The following is a 17,540-nucleotide window of genomic DNA, read 5'->3' on the forward strand; positions in this document are numbered from 1 at the left end:
TAGGCAACACAATTTCAAACACAATGCAACATTGAGCTCAATGTGAATTTCTAGTCAAATACAATTAGTTACTTTATGGATTACTTTTCTAACCACAGGACTAGATCCTAGATTCAGTCCTTGGACATCTCCTGTAAACAGTTGAGTAAAAGCGTTTTGGTTACAGTAGTGATTTTTAAGAAATATTATTGTATTCTAAAAGTTGACACTTAGAAACTTTTCTGCTGAAAACCACACATTGGATTCCTATGGAAGGAAATACAAGTTACTGGTAAGTACGCTTAGAATGACTTTTCAGGTCAGTGCTGGGCTAAAAGATGCAGCACTGGGTTTTCTCCTGAAAACGGGTGAGTAAATCGGAATTCATAGTTCGACTGATTTTAGAGGAATATTTGTGCATTTCAAAAATAGACACTTAGAAACTTTTCTGGTGAAAACCACGCAATGGATTCCTATGGAAGGAAATACAAGTAACTGGTAAGTATGCTTAGAATTACTTTTCAGGGTCAGTGCTTTGCTAAAAGATGCAGCACTGGGCTCTCTCCTGATAACAGGTGAGTAAATCGTAATTCGTAGTTCGACTGATTTTAGAGGAATATTTGTGCATTTCAAAAATAGACACTTAGAAACTTTTCTGGTGAAAACCACACAATGGATTCCTATGGAAGGAAATACAAGTTACTGGTAAGTATGCTTAGAATTACTTTTCAGGGTCAGCGCTGGTCTAAAAGATGCAGCACTGGGTTCTCTCCTGATAACAGGTGAGTAAATCGGAATTCGTAGTTCGGCTGATTTTAGAAGAATATTTGTACGTTTCAAAAATGGACACTTAGAAACTATTCTGGTGAAAACCACTCAATGAGGTCCTATGGAAGGAAATACAAGTTACTGGTAAGTACGCTTAGAATTGCTTTTCAGGGTCAGTGCTGGGCTAAAAGATGCAGCACTGGGTTCTCTCCTGATAACAGGTGAGTAAATCGGAATTCGTAGTTCGGCTGATTTTAGAGGAATATTTTTACAATGGTGAAGGAAGGGTGGCGGGGCCTGAGGTGACGTGTGCAAACACGTCCTGTGGCACGTTTTAAGTTGGGGACTTAATTCCTCTTCAATCCTACTCTCCCCTGGCGGCCAACTAGCCCACCAGGTACCTCCAGTATGCACCAGGGAGCTGCGTTGCAGAGAGGTGTTCAGAGGCCACACCCCTATTTACAACACTCGGCAGCGCAGCTCCGTGGCGCTTACTGGAGGTACCTGGTGGGCTAGTTGGCCCCTAGGGGACCTCTGGATTGAAGAGGAATTAATTCCCTAACTTAAAACGCGTCACAGGGTGGGCACCCCTGGACACTGCAGGAGCCAGCCCTGGGGGGTGGCGGTCCCCAGGGCCTATACAAGGCACCAGGAGGGGAGCTACGTCGCCCCCTACGATATTTTCTAGTTTCCCCGGGGGGTGGCGGTCACCAGGGCTGGGGGGCCAGAGAGCCCCCCCACACCAAATTGTTTCAAGCCCCGGGTGTGGCAGTCCATGGGGTTGGGGGGTCCTGAGAGCCCCCCACCCATTTTAGAGAAGCCCCGGGGGTGGTGGGCCCTGGGGCTGCGGGGGGGGCATGAGCCCCCCACCTATACTATGTTAGAGCCCCGGGGGTGGCGGTCCCCGGGGCAGTGTGGGGGATTGAGACCCCTACAATTATTTTTTTATTATGCCCCCGGGATTTGGCTCCGCCGGGGCAAATTAGCATCCAGCACGCATTCTACCATTTTTTTTTTTTTTTAAAGAAATAGTTTTGGGCCTTGGAGGTCCTTGTGGGACCCCCTGAGCAGGCCTAGGGGGTCAGGGTGTTTCTACAATGCCCCCTTTTCGCGTTTTATATCATTTTTTGGGGGGTTTCTTGTGCCTCGGTCCTACCGAGGCACAAGATGGCTGCCAACACTTCCTGATACAGAGTGTTGGCAGCCAATTAAAATTCAGCTTGTGCGCTGATCCTCTGAGCCCATAGATATATATGTACTTTTAACTCTAATTTTCTTTGTAAATGAAATGGCAGTTTGAAAAGTAAGATTTTTCAAAAATGGTGGCTAAGATGCAGTTTTGAAAAAAGACAAGAAATCATTGGTTGCTTGACAACCTTCTACACTGAAAACTAGGATGCATGTTTCTGTTTTTTAAACACATGATTCTTATTGGTTAACAAAAAGTGATTGAAAGGAACATTGTATATGATAAGCTGATATGTTGAAAAGTCAAGCACACTTGCTGTTTTGCTCAGCAACAATGTGTGCTGAACTTGTGACCTGTGTGCTCAGTTAAGTGTTCCATGACCTGTTTCTAGGGTAACAGGCAGAAGGCCGATTGGGGGTAGGGTTCAAATTTATGTCATTTGGAAAGGGTTGAAATGTTTAACCAATAGAAATGTGTGTTAGCTTTTGAATTAATGTGGGAAGAAATGTGATTTGATGTTTACATGGATATGTGTGCAAAATGAGAGGGAAACGTTGCCATTCTTTGGTCTTGCTGACAGTTGCACAGTGCAGAGATTCTGTATTAGAAAATCTGGTGTGTGACTGATATACTTCTTAATCTACAAAACAACTTGAAAGGTGAGTTATTTAATTGTGAGGGGATGTATGTGTCCTATTTTGATTTAAGTCAGACTAATGTGATTCTCCTGCTAAAGGGCAAGGAGTACTTTTTTTTGTCTACAATCTTATTGACTGTGTGTGTGCATGTAGAAACCATTCTGTGATAAGCATTTGTGTTTTTCATGTGTTTGTAGACAGATAACTGTGCTGTTTTTATGTTTTGGTTGAATTAGAAACCAGTCATTGTTTATGAATTTGCAAAATGAGTCATGTTTCTACACTAAAATGTAGTACTCGTAGATAAAGAAATGTGTTTTGGTAAAGTCCAAGGGATAGTGTTGCTTGTCTAGAATCACACTGTGAGTCTGTGTGCGTTTGGCCAATCATTGTGAGAGAAGCATTTGGTAACATCATGTATTTGCTGACAGATAACTGTTTTAAAACCTGTCATGTTGTCAAGTTTTAGTAGCATAAGAAGCCAGTCATTGCTTATGCATTGATTAAATGAGTCAGGCTTTGACAGTAAAGTGCAGTACTGAAATATGTAGATTGTGTGCAGTCCCCTCACTCCTTCCAGAGTAGTGAATGAGTTTTGCTAAAGTCCAAGGAATAGTTTTGCTTGTCTAGAATCACACTGTGAGTCTGTGTGCATTTGCGAACCATTGTGAGAGAAGCATTTGGGTACTTCATATCTTTGAATACACATAACTGATTAAAAACCTTTCCTGTTCTCAAGTTTTGGTAGAATTAGAAACTAGTCATTGCTTATGTATTCACCCAGGAACTCTCCTTGCAATACTGTAAACATTCAGTTAATATCCAAGTAGTAATGGAGTGAGGCAGGCCTTAGCACATGGATTGATTCAATCGCCCATACACTATGGGGCAGATTTATGTTCCCTGGCGCATCCCTGCAAATCAGCATGGATGCGCCAGGGAAGATGCGTTACAAAAGTTTACCCTTGCGCCACAATAGATGCGCCTCATTTACAATGAAGCGCATCGTGGCGAAAGGATAAACAGATGCGTGACGCATCTGATAGCGGAAGGTTGGCGCATTGCTGGAGTTGCGTCGCAAGCACGACGCAGCTCCAGCAAGGCTCGAGGGTGCCCTATCATTACAATGCTGCGTCAATCCTTACGCCTGCTTCAAGCAGGCGCAGGGTTTTGACGCAGCATGGCCGTAAAAGTGACTGACTGGAATCTTGTAGATTTCACTCAGCCACTTTTCGGAGGAGTTCCTGCGCCGGAACGCCCCCCCTGTGCAGGTACGCCCACATGTGGCGCAAGCTTTACAACGTGACGCATCTCGCTAGATGCGTCACGTTGTAAATGGAGCGCAACATGGCGCAGGGTTTACGCCGGCGGTGCGTCACAAAAGTGACGCAACGGCAGCGTAAAAGTGGAGCAAGTCCGTTATGAATCTGCCCCTATGTATGCAGTCCTTTAACTATCTACACACTTGTCGTATACACCTTCAATCCCCCAGTCAATATCCTTACACTTCCAGGAAACACCCTGTCACTCCACTTGCACTCCTCCAGTGACCCATTCAGCACCATGTACTAATCCATTCACTGTGCCAAAACCCAAACACTTATAAATTCACCAAGGCACTCTCCTAGTACTCTAATGATTCAGTTAGTACCCAGGTACTTATGTAGTGAACCCGGACTTAGCACATGGACTACTTCAAACGTCTATCCACTATGCATGCTTGCCTCTAATCAACTACACAATTGTCTTTCACACCCTCAATTGCCCAGTCAGTATCTATATACTCCAATAAACACCATGTCACTCCCCTTGCAAACCTCCAGTGATTCATCCAGCACCATGTACTAATCTATTCATGTGCCAAAACCCCAAAACCTAAAAGATTCATCCAGGCACTCTCCTTGCAGTACTCTAATGATTCAGTCAGTACTCAGGTACTCATGCAGTGACCCAGGCCTTAGATAATGGACTGCTTCAAATGTCTGCCCAGTATGCATGCAGGCCTCTAACCACCTACACACTTGTCTTTCACACCTTCAATATCCCAGTCAGTATTTATACTGTTCCTGCAAACACCCTGTCACTCCCCTTACACTTCTCCAGTGATCCATTCAGCACTATGTACTAATCCATTTACTGCGCCAAATCCAAACACTTATAAATTCAGTGAGGCACTCTCCTTGTAGTTCTCTAATGATTCAGTCAGTACCCAGGTACTTATGTAGCGAACCCGGCTTTAGCACATGGACTACTTCAAATGTCTATCCACTATCCATGCAGGCCTCTAACCACCTACACAATTGTCTTTCACACCTTAATTTGCCCAGTCAGTATCTATATACTCCAATAAACACCCTGTCACTCTCCTTGCACACCTCCAGTGACTCATTCAGCAGCATGTACTAATCTATTCACTGCGCTACAACTCAAAAACTTAAATGATTCATCCAGGCACTCTCCTTGCAGTACTCTAATTATTCAGTCAGTACCCAGGTACTCATGCAGTGACCCATGCCTTAGCCCATGGAGTGCTTCAAACATCTGTCCAGTATGCATGCAGGCCTGTAGTCACCTACACACTTGTCTTTCACTTGTTCAATTAACTAGTCAGTATCTAGAAACTCCAGTAAACACTCTTTCAGTCCACTTGCACACCTCTACTGACACATCTGGCACTATGTAGTAATCTATTTACTGCACCAAAACACAAAAACTAAAAGATTTACCCAGGCACTCTCCTTGCAGTAGTGTAATGATTCAGTCAGTACCCAAGTAATCATGCAGTGTCTGAGGTCTTAGCTCATGGACTGTTAAACATCTATCCACTATGCATGCAGGCCTCTAGTCACCTACACACTTGGCATTGACTTCTTTAATTAACTAGTCAGTATCTATATACTTCAATAAACACCCTGACACTCATCTTGCACTCATCCAGTGACTGATCCTGTACCATGTACTAATCTATTCACTGCGCCAAAACAGAAAAAATTAAAAGTTTCATCCTGGCAGTCTCTAAGCAGTAGTGTAATGATTCAGTCAGTATGCAGGTACTCATGCAGTGAACCATGCATTACCACATGGACTGCTTCAAAGGTCTATCCAGTATGCATGCAGGCTTCTAACCTAGTATACACTTGTCTTTAACAGCTTGAATTCCCCAGTCAGTATCCATGTACTTCCAGCAAACACCCTGTCACTCCCCTTGCACTCTTCCAGTGACTTATTAAGCACCATGTAGTAATGCATTCACTGTGCCAAAACTGAAGCACTTATACATTCACCCAGGCACTCTACTTGCAATAGTCTAATCATTCAGTCAGTACCTAAGTACTAATGGAGTGAGGCAGGCCTTAGCACATGGATTGATTCAAACGTCTGTCCAATATGTATGCAGGCCTCTAGTCACCTACACACTTGTCTTTCACTTCTTCAATTAACTAGTCAGTATCTATTTAGTAATGTATTCACTGCACCAAAACACAAAAACTTAAAAAGATTAACCCAGGCACTCTCATGGCAGTAGTGTAATGATTCAGTCAGTACCCAGGTAATCATGCAGTGTCTGAGGTCTTAGCTCATGGACTGTTTACACGTCTATCCACTATGCATACAGGCCTCTATTCACCTACACACTTGTCTTTCACTTCTTCAATTAACTAGTCAGTATCTATATACTTCAATAAATACCCTGTCACGCATCTTGCACTCCTCCAGTGACTGATCCAGTACCATGTACTAATCTATTCACTGCGCCAAAACTGAAAAACTTAAAAGTTTCACCCTGGCAGTCTCCTACCAGTAGTTTAATGGTTCAGTCAGTACGCAGGTACTCATGCAGTGAACCATGCATTACCACATGGACTGCTTCAAAGGTCTATCCAGAATGCATGCAGGCTTCTAACCTACTATACACTTGTCTTTAACAGCTTGATTTCCCCAGTCAGTATCCATGTACTTCCAGCAAACACCCTGTCACTCCCCTTGCACTCTTCCAGTGACTTATTCAGCACCATGTAGTAATTCATTCATTGCGCCAGACCTGAAACACTTAGAAATTCACCCAGGCACTCTTCTTGGAATAGTCTAATCATTCAGTCAGTACCCAAGTACTAATGGAGTGAGGCAGGCCTTAGCACATGGATTGATTCAAACGTGTTTCCACTGTGCATGGAGGCCTCTAAGTACCAACACAATTGTCTTTCAGACCTTCAATTTCCCAGTCAGTATCTATAAACTCCAATAAACACTCTGTCACTTCAATTGCACACCTCCACTGACTCATTTGGCACTAAGTACTAATCTATTCACTGCGCCAAAACCCAAAAACTTAAAAAGATTCACCCAGTCACTCTGTTTGTAGTACTCTAATGATTCAGTCAGTACTCAGGTAGTTTTGCAGTGATCCAAGTGTTACTCCATGGACTGTTTCAAACGTGTATTCACTATGCATGCAGGTCTCTAGCCACCTACACACTTGTCTTTCACACCTTCAAAACCCCAGACAGTATTCATACAGTTCCCGCAAACACCCTATCACTCCCCTTATACTTCTCCAGTGACTTATTCAGCACCATGTACTAATGTATTTACTGCACCAAAATACAAAATCTTATAAATTCATCCTGGCAGTCTCCTTGCAATACTCAAAACATTCAGGCAGTATCCAAGTAATATTGGAGTGAGACAGGCCTTAACATATGGATTGATTCAAACACATATCCACTATGCATGTAGGTCTCTAATCGCCTACACACTTGTCTTTCACACCATCAATATCCCAGTCAGTATCCATACACTTTTATCAAACACCCTGTCACTCACCCAGTGTCTTTCCTTATAGTACTGTAATCATTCAGTCAGTAAGCATGTAGTCTTTGAGTGAGGCACTATGCATGTAGTGTTTTAACCATTGTCACAGTTGTGCTTCAGGGCTATAGTTTCTTAGTCAGTATTTATATAAAATGTGTTTGTACAGTAATAGAAAAGTATCAATTTTAAAGTTATTAATATACATTTATTTGTGATTATTTTTTACAGATACTGTTTATAATAGAGAAATCATGCCAGAAAAAAAAAGCAAACGGAAAGAACAGAGAAAGGAGAGCTACTTGAAGAAAAATCAACCAAAAGTATTGAATGAACAACATAATGTGGCTAAAAAGAAAAAAAAATTCTGGTAAGATCACAAAGCAATTTATTAAACATGTTTGTAGGACCAGACAGAATGTACAGAATGCTGAAACCTCTGAGAATGCTTCAAAAAGAAAAAAAATTCAAAATAAGAGGAAAATCAAAAAAGCAAATGGAGAGTCAAAGGAGACGAAGTATGGTAAAAGAAGGCAAAATCAGTATAAGGAAATACGCAAACAAATATTTTACAAGAGAGTAGTACATAATTTGCTGAAAGATGTGAAGAAATATAAAAGAGAGCTATATTTTATAAAAAGAAGAAGCATATTGAAACCATTGTTCAAAAGGCTTTTGAAGTAAAGAGGAAACTATTTATTTTAGTTTTAAACAGAATTCGATCACTAGATAAACCAATCCATTGAATGAAGGCCAAAAGTAGGAGGAAAAGAGTAATTAATAGTACATATTTTTGTGATTTTTTTTGGGAGAATGGAAACACAGTTCCAGTTCAGAGCCTTTCTTGAATGAGGAATGTTATTTACAGAGCAATAATTTATTGCATGCAGTTGACACCAGTGGTCGAGGTTGTGAGGTTAGAGATGGTTGTCCAATTGACAAAGAGAACATGGTTGAAAGAAATGCAGAAGAAGTGAAAACTGATGAAGTTCTAGGGAGACGTCCTTAACATCCTGTGTACACTTGGGATTGCAGTTGTATTTGTAGTGTACGATAAGAATCTATTGATAAATTGTGTAGTTTTTTATGAGCATATAGTAAGAAAAGTGTTAAACAAAAGATTAAGAAGTTGCAAGGACTAGACCATTGCAGTGTGCGAAAAAATACTGGTTTGCAAGGTCATTCTCTGCCTTGTCTTTCTAGGAAAGTTTGTCAAAGTGTTTTTCACCATTTCAGGATGTTGGCAGTACATCATACTCAAATGTGAAAGTTAGTGAGAAGATTGTATTATGCAAAAAGTCCAGCACTAAAGTTAAATGAGTTGAACACGGCTCTTTTGCGTAGGTCAGTATCAGATGTGAAGAAGGTTTGTGATGATATTGAGTTTTGTTACTTTGGTCCTCAGCAAGAGATTGCAGAAACTGACACATTAGTAGAACAAAATGTTGAAGACAATGTTTATCCCATGATTAATAACAATTTTGAAGATCAAATCACAAAGTTTAAGGTAATTTCAGGTGAAAGACCACATGTTTCTTGTATTTCTTGTCAGCGAAGTCACTATAAAAATCAGACTAGGAGTGTCAATCTGTATTTAAAAAGTGAAACAGAAAATAATGATAAGTTGATGTAATTTGCAACTTAGATAGAGGAGTGTTTTGATTTGGGATCTGAGCAGCGTATTTGCAAATATTGTTATTACAAATTAGATGAGAATAAAATGCCTGCTAGAGCCGTTCATAATAATCTAGAGTTGGTTGCTATTCCTAAGGAGCTGATAGATTTAAATACGTATGAGTCTATTCTCATTCAATGTGTGCACCCGTTTCAGGCTATTGTTCGTATGGAGCCTAAAACAGGTAAATTACCTCCATCAGAGTTACAAAGAGGATTGAAAGGAAGAGTTGTGTATTTACCATTAGATTTAAAGAAAAACATTGAAACTATTGGTGTAGACCATGCAGAAAATGAAAAAGTGGACATGTCCAGTTGTGAAGAAATCTATGAACATTACAGTGTACATCCACTTCATTCCAAAGAGGTCATGGGGTATACGATTGAGTTGTTCCAAATGAAAAAAGCTAGAGGAATTCCCATGAGTGTATGGGAAGAGAGCTTGGAAGCTCGTTGTTTCCGCAGTTGTTTCCAACAGGAAAAGGTGGATGATATGATGAACGTCCTGTGCAGATTCCTGCATCTGAATATCGGACAACAAGATTATATGCAGAAGATCCAAGATTTCAACAATGTATCCCTTATATGTTTAGTCTTCTGTTTGAAAGTGACTTGTCTGGACTTTCATATGCAGTAAATCACATTTTAAAAACTGGAATGCATCTGCAAAATATAACTGCAAAGAATTGTATGGATAATGTGCATCAGAGAGATGATTATTTAGAATCTCAGTTGAATAATCTGATGGCATGTCAGCGTGGGACTAATGAATATGGGTACCGTCGTCATGGAGAACTGAAATGTATGCTACGGGACTTGGGAACTCCTACATGGTTTGTTACACTAAGCTGTGCTGAGTATGCTTGGGATGATTTACTTGATTTTCTACGAGAGGCAGATTCCAACATAAAAAATATTGAATACAAGACACCTGCAGAATTGTGCTCTTTGGATCCTGCTAATGTATGCAGATATTTCAATCATAGATTTGAAGCTATGATGTCTTTCATCTTCAATAAAAAGAATCCTTCTCTTGGAGAAGTTGTGGATTTCTTTTGGAGAAAGGAGTATCAAGCAAGAGATGCTCTTCATATACATATGTTGTTATGGATCAAGGACGCCCCCAAATTTTAAACAGATTTAGATGAAACTGTTTTGACTTTCATTGAAGATTATGCCACATGTGCCATACCCAATAGCAAAGAACATAAAAACTTAAAATAACAAGTCTTACGATTCCAAAGCCATAGGTGTGTAAAATACTGTCGACGAAAGTACAAGTCAAAGGATAAGTTCTATACCAAATGTCGTTTTGGATGTCCACGTCCTGTATTATCCAAAGGAAGAGTGAACAGTTTCATGTCAGCTATGCGACATACCATCACAAGAAAGTCTCCAAAAAATACCTACAACTTAAGAAGAAGCGACGAGTCAAAATACATAAATGACTAAAATCAAAGTTATTTTATCCATGTGGAACGCTAACATGGATATTCAGTATGTTGCGGACAATTCCATTGCTGTTGTTCGATATGTAATTTCCTACATTACTAAATCAGAAAAGACAGAATTGAAAGAAATGTGGAAAGAGATTTCTCACGAGAAGACTCTGAGTAAGAAATTATACAGTTTCAGTTTGAAGATGATATCGCATCGTGAAATTGGAGCATATGAATGCTCAGATCGGTTATCATCTGCAAGTCTATACTCCAAAAGTAGAAGAATCATTTGGGTGAGTCTAGGTCTTGCAGCAATGCGAAATCGGGTACTGAAATCTGTTCAAGAAATTGCATATTTAGCAGAAAAAGAAACAGAAAGTACAGATATTTTGAAAACGAATATGTTAGACACATATTACCCAAACAGAAGTCATCATCTTGAGAACATGTGTCTCTATGAAGTGCTACAAAACTACACTTTTAAACGGAATACTACAAGAGAACATCAATGATGGAAAATATGCAGTGATTGGTTCCGAAGGATGTCTGGTGAAACAAAGGAAAGGAAAGTTAATTAATCACAGGAAACTGAGTTGCGACACTGCTGACAAAAGGGAATTTTACTATTTAGCCTTTTTGCAAATGTTCAAACCGTGGCGTTCAGAACTGGAATTACTTGAAGATTTTCAGAGCTATGAAGATTCATTTAATGCTTGTAAAGATAGTATACAATACAGTGCTTTTGCAAATTATGTGAAAATGTTGAATGATGAAATTGATCAAGAAGCTACAATTGCAGCTGAGATTACTAGAGACAGTACTCAAGACAGTCAAAGTTCTGCTGCACTGAGTCAAGATCCACTAGGACAACCACTTGTTGAAAATTAAGCAGCAATTGCCATGAATGAGGTGGAAACAGCAATGTATCAAGCTCAAGAAGATGTAATACAGTTAGGAAACTTGGAAGAACAACTAAATGTTGAACAGAAACAAATATATCAACAAGTGAAAGAGCAGATTGACCATGGATTACTTCATGAAAAGAAAGGGTGCTCATGTACATCATTTCAACCAATCCGAATGTATGTGAGTGGTCAAGCTGGAACAGGAAAAGTTTCTTAATTAATTACACGTTATCTGCAGACTACAACTGAGTCGCATTTGTCTTGTGTTGTCACTGCTCCAAATGGGTTGGCAGCACATAACATTAAAGGAATTACTTTACATCGTTTACTAATGCTACCAGTAGAGCATGAGAACAAATTGGAATACCACAAGCTATCTGGAGAATCTTGTTGTGAAGTTTCAAGAGTCCTGAAGAAAATGAAACTTCTCATTATTGATGAGGTAAGCATGGTATCAAACTTGATGCTTGCCTTTGTCCATTTAGGAATGCAGCAAATTCTTAAAACAGAGAATGACGTTTTATTTGGAGGAAAACACGTCATAGTTTTTGGAGATCTACTGCACCTGACTCCGGTAAAAGGACAACCGGTATTTAAAACTCTTGCACATGAAGATACCAGAAAGTCTCTTGGTAGTGTTGGTAATGTGAACATTTGGACATATTTTGAATACAAAGAAATGACAACAAATATGCGACAGGCAAATGATGCTGAATATGGAAGTATTCTTCAAGATATTAGAATTGGACTTCTGACAGAACATGGCAAACTAGCTTCCAATTTGTTTCCAAATGAAAATGTAGTTCCTGAGAAAGTGTACATGAAAATTGCAGAACATAAATCAGTGATCTGCTTAATGCCAACACTGCGTGAGTGTTCTATATTCAACAAAGAACTATTGAAACTGGAAAATGGACACATTATAAAAATGAAAGCCATCAATAAAATAGAGCATGAAGGAATCACTATTATTTTGACGGGAAAGTTGAAAACAAAACTGGATTCTTTAGAAAAAAAATATCTAAAACAGCTGGTTTGGAAAAGACACTATATGCATGTTTAAACTGTCGGGTAATTTTAAGGTGTAATTTGGATGTAGAAAAAAGTTTAGTTAATGGTGCAATGGGTAAAGTGGTGACTTTTGTTAATTATCAGAAAAAAGAAGGAATTGAATTTTTAAAAATTAAATTTGATCAGATTGAAGAAGTTAAAGAAATTGGTCGTTGTTCAGTTTGTTTTTTGCTTGTTAAAGATTTATATGTCCATAGGAAACAATTTCCATTTTCTCTGGCATATGCAGTGACTATTCATAAATCTCAAGGATTAAGTGTAGATAGTGCATTGGTGAACATTGGATCTACCGTATTTAAAGCGGGTATGGCATATGTTGCTTTGTCGCGAGTCAGAACATTAACTGGTTTGTTTTTGATTGATTTTGATGAGACAAAGGTTACTGCAGATGCAAACTGTGTAAAAGAGTATAATAGGTTAAGAAGGGCGTATGCACCCAATTTAGGTCAATAGCGTGTTTTTGTGCATGAAGGTGCACAAAAACAATCATTTCCGCAGCACAGTCAAACTTGTAAAATTATACAAGAGTGACTGTGCTAGTGCATGGCAGCCAATTGTGCACTGGCACAGGGAAATGCACTGGGATGCATCGTATTGTTATTAATAAGACACATCTCTGTGCGTTGAAAATGATGCAGCAGGGTGCATCTATATGGCTTGCGCACCACGCTGCATAATTTTCTTATAGATGAGGCCCTGAGAGTTTACTGAGCCAACTGAACTGTGATTTGTTTTCATAACCTTGCAATGAAGCAACAATTACTTATCTAGTTGATTATTATTGTTCTTTCACATCCATATGGTTATCACCTTTTTCCACGTTTGTTCCCAAATCAGACAGGAGCCATTACCTGCTTAAAGTCAGGGTGCCAATGAATGGCTCGGTCATCAATGACAAACTGTTCCTCCCCGGAAGGGCTTAGCTGGAAGCTTCCCACTTTGATCCTTGTAGCATTAGTGGGGCTGTAATAAATCCAGCTGGAGAAGTCAAAGTGTGTGGGTGGATCCCCTCCATCATCAAAGTAGACTTCATCACCAGAGGAAGTTTTAAAATGAAGATCCCTCATGTAATGATGTAACTGGAAGAAGACAGAGAAATAGAGAGAGGACACAGCAAATAAATAACCACATATTACAATAATGCCTACAATAGAGTGAGTAGGCCCTGACTAAGCTTCTCCTGATAGACATAACATTGTTGCACTTGAGGTTGTGATTAAAGCCTGTTTGGTGGGCAGAGGTCATAAAGGTTCCACATCAATGCACCTTGTTGTAGCTGCAATTCTCTAGGTGTAGTCATGCAGACAGAGCATGCAGTGAATGAGGTGCTGCGCTAGGTTTGAGGCAGCGAATGTGCTGTTGATACAAGATGGACAGCAGTGGTAGCAACCACACCACCGCAGTTGAAGGGGCATTGGATGGTTGTACCTGGCAGATGGTTGTAATTGAAACGACAGGTGTCACAGGAGTTAGTCATGATGGCAGGCCATTACGTCAATAAATGGAGCCATTCAGTGGGCAGTGCTAGGATACGTGTGGCAGGGCTTGACTAGAAAGAGCCAATGGCTGTGGCCATGCACTACGTGTGGAATAGGGCAATGTGGCAGGGAGTGGTTGCAAAGAGCCAATGGATGTGGCCATGCACTACTTGTGGAAGAAGGAGGTGTGGTTGAATGTGTTCTCTTCATGCAGAAGTCATCACAGAGATACTGAGGGCGTGCTTGATCACAGATTGATGGTTGAAAAAATACCTGGGTTGATTTACCTCTAACCACTGAGATATTTTGACAGTGACTTCTTTAATATATATTTATTTTATTAATTTAGAGGTTTTGTGAGGAAACACCTAGGACCAGATGTACAAAGTGTTTTTGTTGTCAGAAATGTCCCGATTTGTAAAATCGGCCATTTACAACCACAAAAACATTTTATTTAAATGTACAACAGCCCAAATAGTTATTCTGTAACATGTTAAATATTCCCAATTTGTGTTAGTGATTCGGTATTCTGAATGGCTGTGTTTAGGGGTCCCTTCCAAATACTGAATCAATATGGTATCTATTACTGTTTTTTGAATGAATTCTGATCACAAAACAGTAATACTTTACCACCAGTTTAAAACTGGTGGTAACCCATTCCCAAAGGGGAAGTGGTCCCCAAGGGACACTTTTGCCTTTGAGAATGCAAATGAAATATATTTAAGAGGAGGCAAAGGTCACTGTCTATTCTTGGAAAATTAAACTAAAATGTTTCATTTTTTCATAATACAAAATTCCCATTTTCATTAAGGAAAATGGATTGCATTTCAAGAAATAAAAAAACTGCTTTATTTAAAAGCAATCACAGCCATGGTGGTCTGCTGACCTCAGTAGGCCACCATCCCTGTAATGGTGTTGATTCTAACAGGTTGCAAATTATCACCTACCTTATTAATATTCATGAGGTAGGTCTATTTGTGACCCACTCTGAATTTCTAAATGAAACTCAATGAGTTTCATACATTAGGAATAGCGATTTCATAATTGCGATACTAATGGTAGTACATTGGGCCCTAAGATGTGTTCAGATGCTTCAAAGGACTGACAGAAAAGAGAAGCATACAATTTAAGGAAGACATTGGAAGTTTGTGTCCACTCAGCAGGATGAGCATAGAAACAGCTAGTTTGGCATGAACAGTCATTTAGAGGATATATGTATAAAGTGTTATATGGAAAATAAACAGAGTCACTGCACTGCACTGAGTGAACGGGTGAGCTGCAACGCATCATATCCATGAACATACAATGCTCTTCAGCTCTCTACCTGCACTGGGGCCCTTGTGGCTGCCCAGCACAAACTCAGAAACCCTCGCAGCAAAGTGAAAGGGTGCCTGCCTTCTAGTGACCCAAATCCAACACAAAACCTTAGTAAATGTCCCCCTTATTGTTTTTATTGAGCAATATTTCTAACCTGACGCCGAACACTTCTTGTCTGCGCACAACTATCTAATTCATTCAAAACAGTCTAGCCTTTTTTGCCAACAACAAATATACATAAAATAATACAATAGCGAAATTCAGCAAATTACACTATATTATTACTTTACAAAACTCTATGATGTGAAGGCTTGTGAAAAGACCGGATAACCAGTGAACAACAATTTAGAGCCAGCTAGCGCTGTGTCATAGGACACTCTCCTGGACCACATCAAAAGATCAGCATGTTCATATTAGTGTTTAATTTGTCAAATATTGATGCTTAAGGTTTTTCCCAGTCTCTCACCGACCGCTGACCAATTCTGAGATTGCCAAATCCCACACACACAAAAAGTGATGGGAGGAATGTTTGAAAATAGACTAACCACTTGCAATCTCTCGGGGTGGCATTCGAAACCATTTTCTTTGCCCACCATGCCACTTTAAATTAGACCCACCCATATGCAAATCGGCATTGGTCCTGTTTCAATATGAATAGTCCAGCCTGAGCTGCCAGGTCCCCTCTGAACTAAAACACAAGCAATCCAAGGACGTGATTGCCGATTACCAACACTGTGTAGTCTTGATTTCACCTCATGCCTCTTTCATTCAGGACCAGTTACACCCTGCCCGATTATTTAATTCTTTTAAGTACTTTTTCATCCCTGCCTTCTCCCTTTATCACCATTTTTCTTGCCCTGGGTCAAAGTCCGATGAGTAAAAGTTGATGACTGTTCCCAAAAGCAGTTGAGCACTAGTTCCTATAGTGCACAAAGAACAATAACGTCTTATCATCCCTAGCAGAGTGGGAGCCTCCAACATTGTCATAGCAGAGTATAAGTCTCCTTCAATCCCTAACAAAGTTGTAGCCCCTTACAGTCCCTTGCAAAGTAGCAGCCTCCTACAATGCCCAGAAAGAAACGCACCCTCAAAAAATGCACAACAGAGTAAGAGCATCCACCAGTGGCCTAGGAGATTAACACCCTCCTACAATGTTCTAAGAGCTTAGATGCCTTCCAACAGAATAGCAGCCTCCTACAGTGCCATAAAGAAGAGGTGCCCTCCTCTGATGCCCTTAGAGATAAGCATCCTCCGCCAATGCCATAACAGAGTAGTAGCCTCCCACAGTGTCCCTTGTAAAGTAGTAGCCTTCTACAACATCCTAACAAAATATCATCTTTCTACAGGAAATGAGGTAACAGAGCAGCAGCCTCCAACAGTTCTCCAAGAGCTTAGCCCTCCCACATTTCCAAACAGGAGGAGCCGGGCAGAACTTAAGCCCCCAGGATACATCAAGTCCTCGTCATCTCTCGTCATGCCTGGAGGCGCATAATTGGAGCCCAGAAGTACCACTGCAAGGGACAGCAAACAGGACGAGCTGGGGCAGGACTTCAGCACCCAGGCTCCATCGAGGCCACGTCATCCCCTGTCATTCCTGGAGGAACATCATTGCGCCCAGAAGCCCTGCTGTGTGGGGCGCCCATCATTGACTAGAGGTCGCCGGACTGGGCCCCCCCTTTGACACTTGTGACACACCATCTACTGAGGGTTCAGTCCATTAATGTCCATTGATTATTACGAGACTCTCATGTATTAGTATTGTGTCAGCGGGTGGGAGGCTTCCGCAGCGCCTGTTGTGTGTAAGAGGTACCAAGCAGGATTGCATCTCTGGATTGCACATTAGGGGGTTCCTTTTGTTCTCTGGCTGTTTGGTGGCTAAATATATCCCTAGGTAATCAATGGCATATCAGGGGAAGTCACAGTTACCTGTTTGTGGTCATTGACTATCCCATCTCTCTCCTCTACCCCTTTAACTATCCCATCTCTCTCCACGCCCGTCCCACCCACACACGGCCAGATCTCCTCTCTCACCACCTGCCAGGAGCACCACACTCCCACCACTGCAATGCCCCACTTGTCACCCCCTAGACCTCTCACCCTCTCTAAACAACTGACCTCCACCCCTAACAAACCCCTATCTATACTTCCCACCCCCCTTTCTCAACTACATCCACTAATATCCAGTCCAGCCCCACTCCCCCAATGTCTGCCGGAACCCGCCATCCGACAGGCTTCCCTCCCTCTCAGAACAGCAGACCTCCACCCCGATCAAC

At 40.8% G+C, this 17,540-nt stretch overlaps 1 protein-coding gene across 1 annotated transcript in view; it reads right to left on the reverse strand.

The window, feature by feature from the left end:
* Window positions 1-13,983, reverse strand: part of LOC146788735 (vomeronasal type-2 receptor 26-like) — a 263,551-nt gene extending 249,568 nt beyond the window's left edge. Inside the window, exons 1-2 of the mRNA XM_085630955.1 lie at window positions 13,966-13,983; window positions 13,324-13,551 (exon numbers count right to left, since the gene is read on the reverse strand). Coding sequence (XP_085487081.1) covers window positions 13,324-13,551; window positions 13,966-13,983 — 246 coding nt within the window. The remainder of the gene's footprint in view (window positions 1-13,323; window positions 13,552-13,965) is intronic.
* Window positions 13,984-17,540: the final 3,557 nt, after the last annotated feature.

Source organism: Triturus cristatus, chromosome 10 (assembly GCF_964204655.1).
Source record: "Triturus cristatus chromosome 10, aTriCri1.1, whole genome shotgun sequence".
In the NCBI taxonomy this organism is placed as follows: Eukaryota; Metazoa; Chordata; class Amphibia; order Caudata; family Salamandridae; genus Triturus; species Triturus cristatus.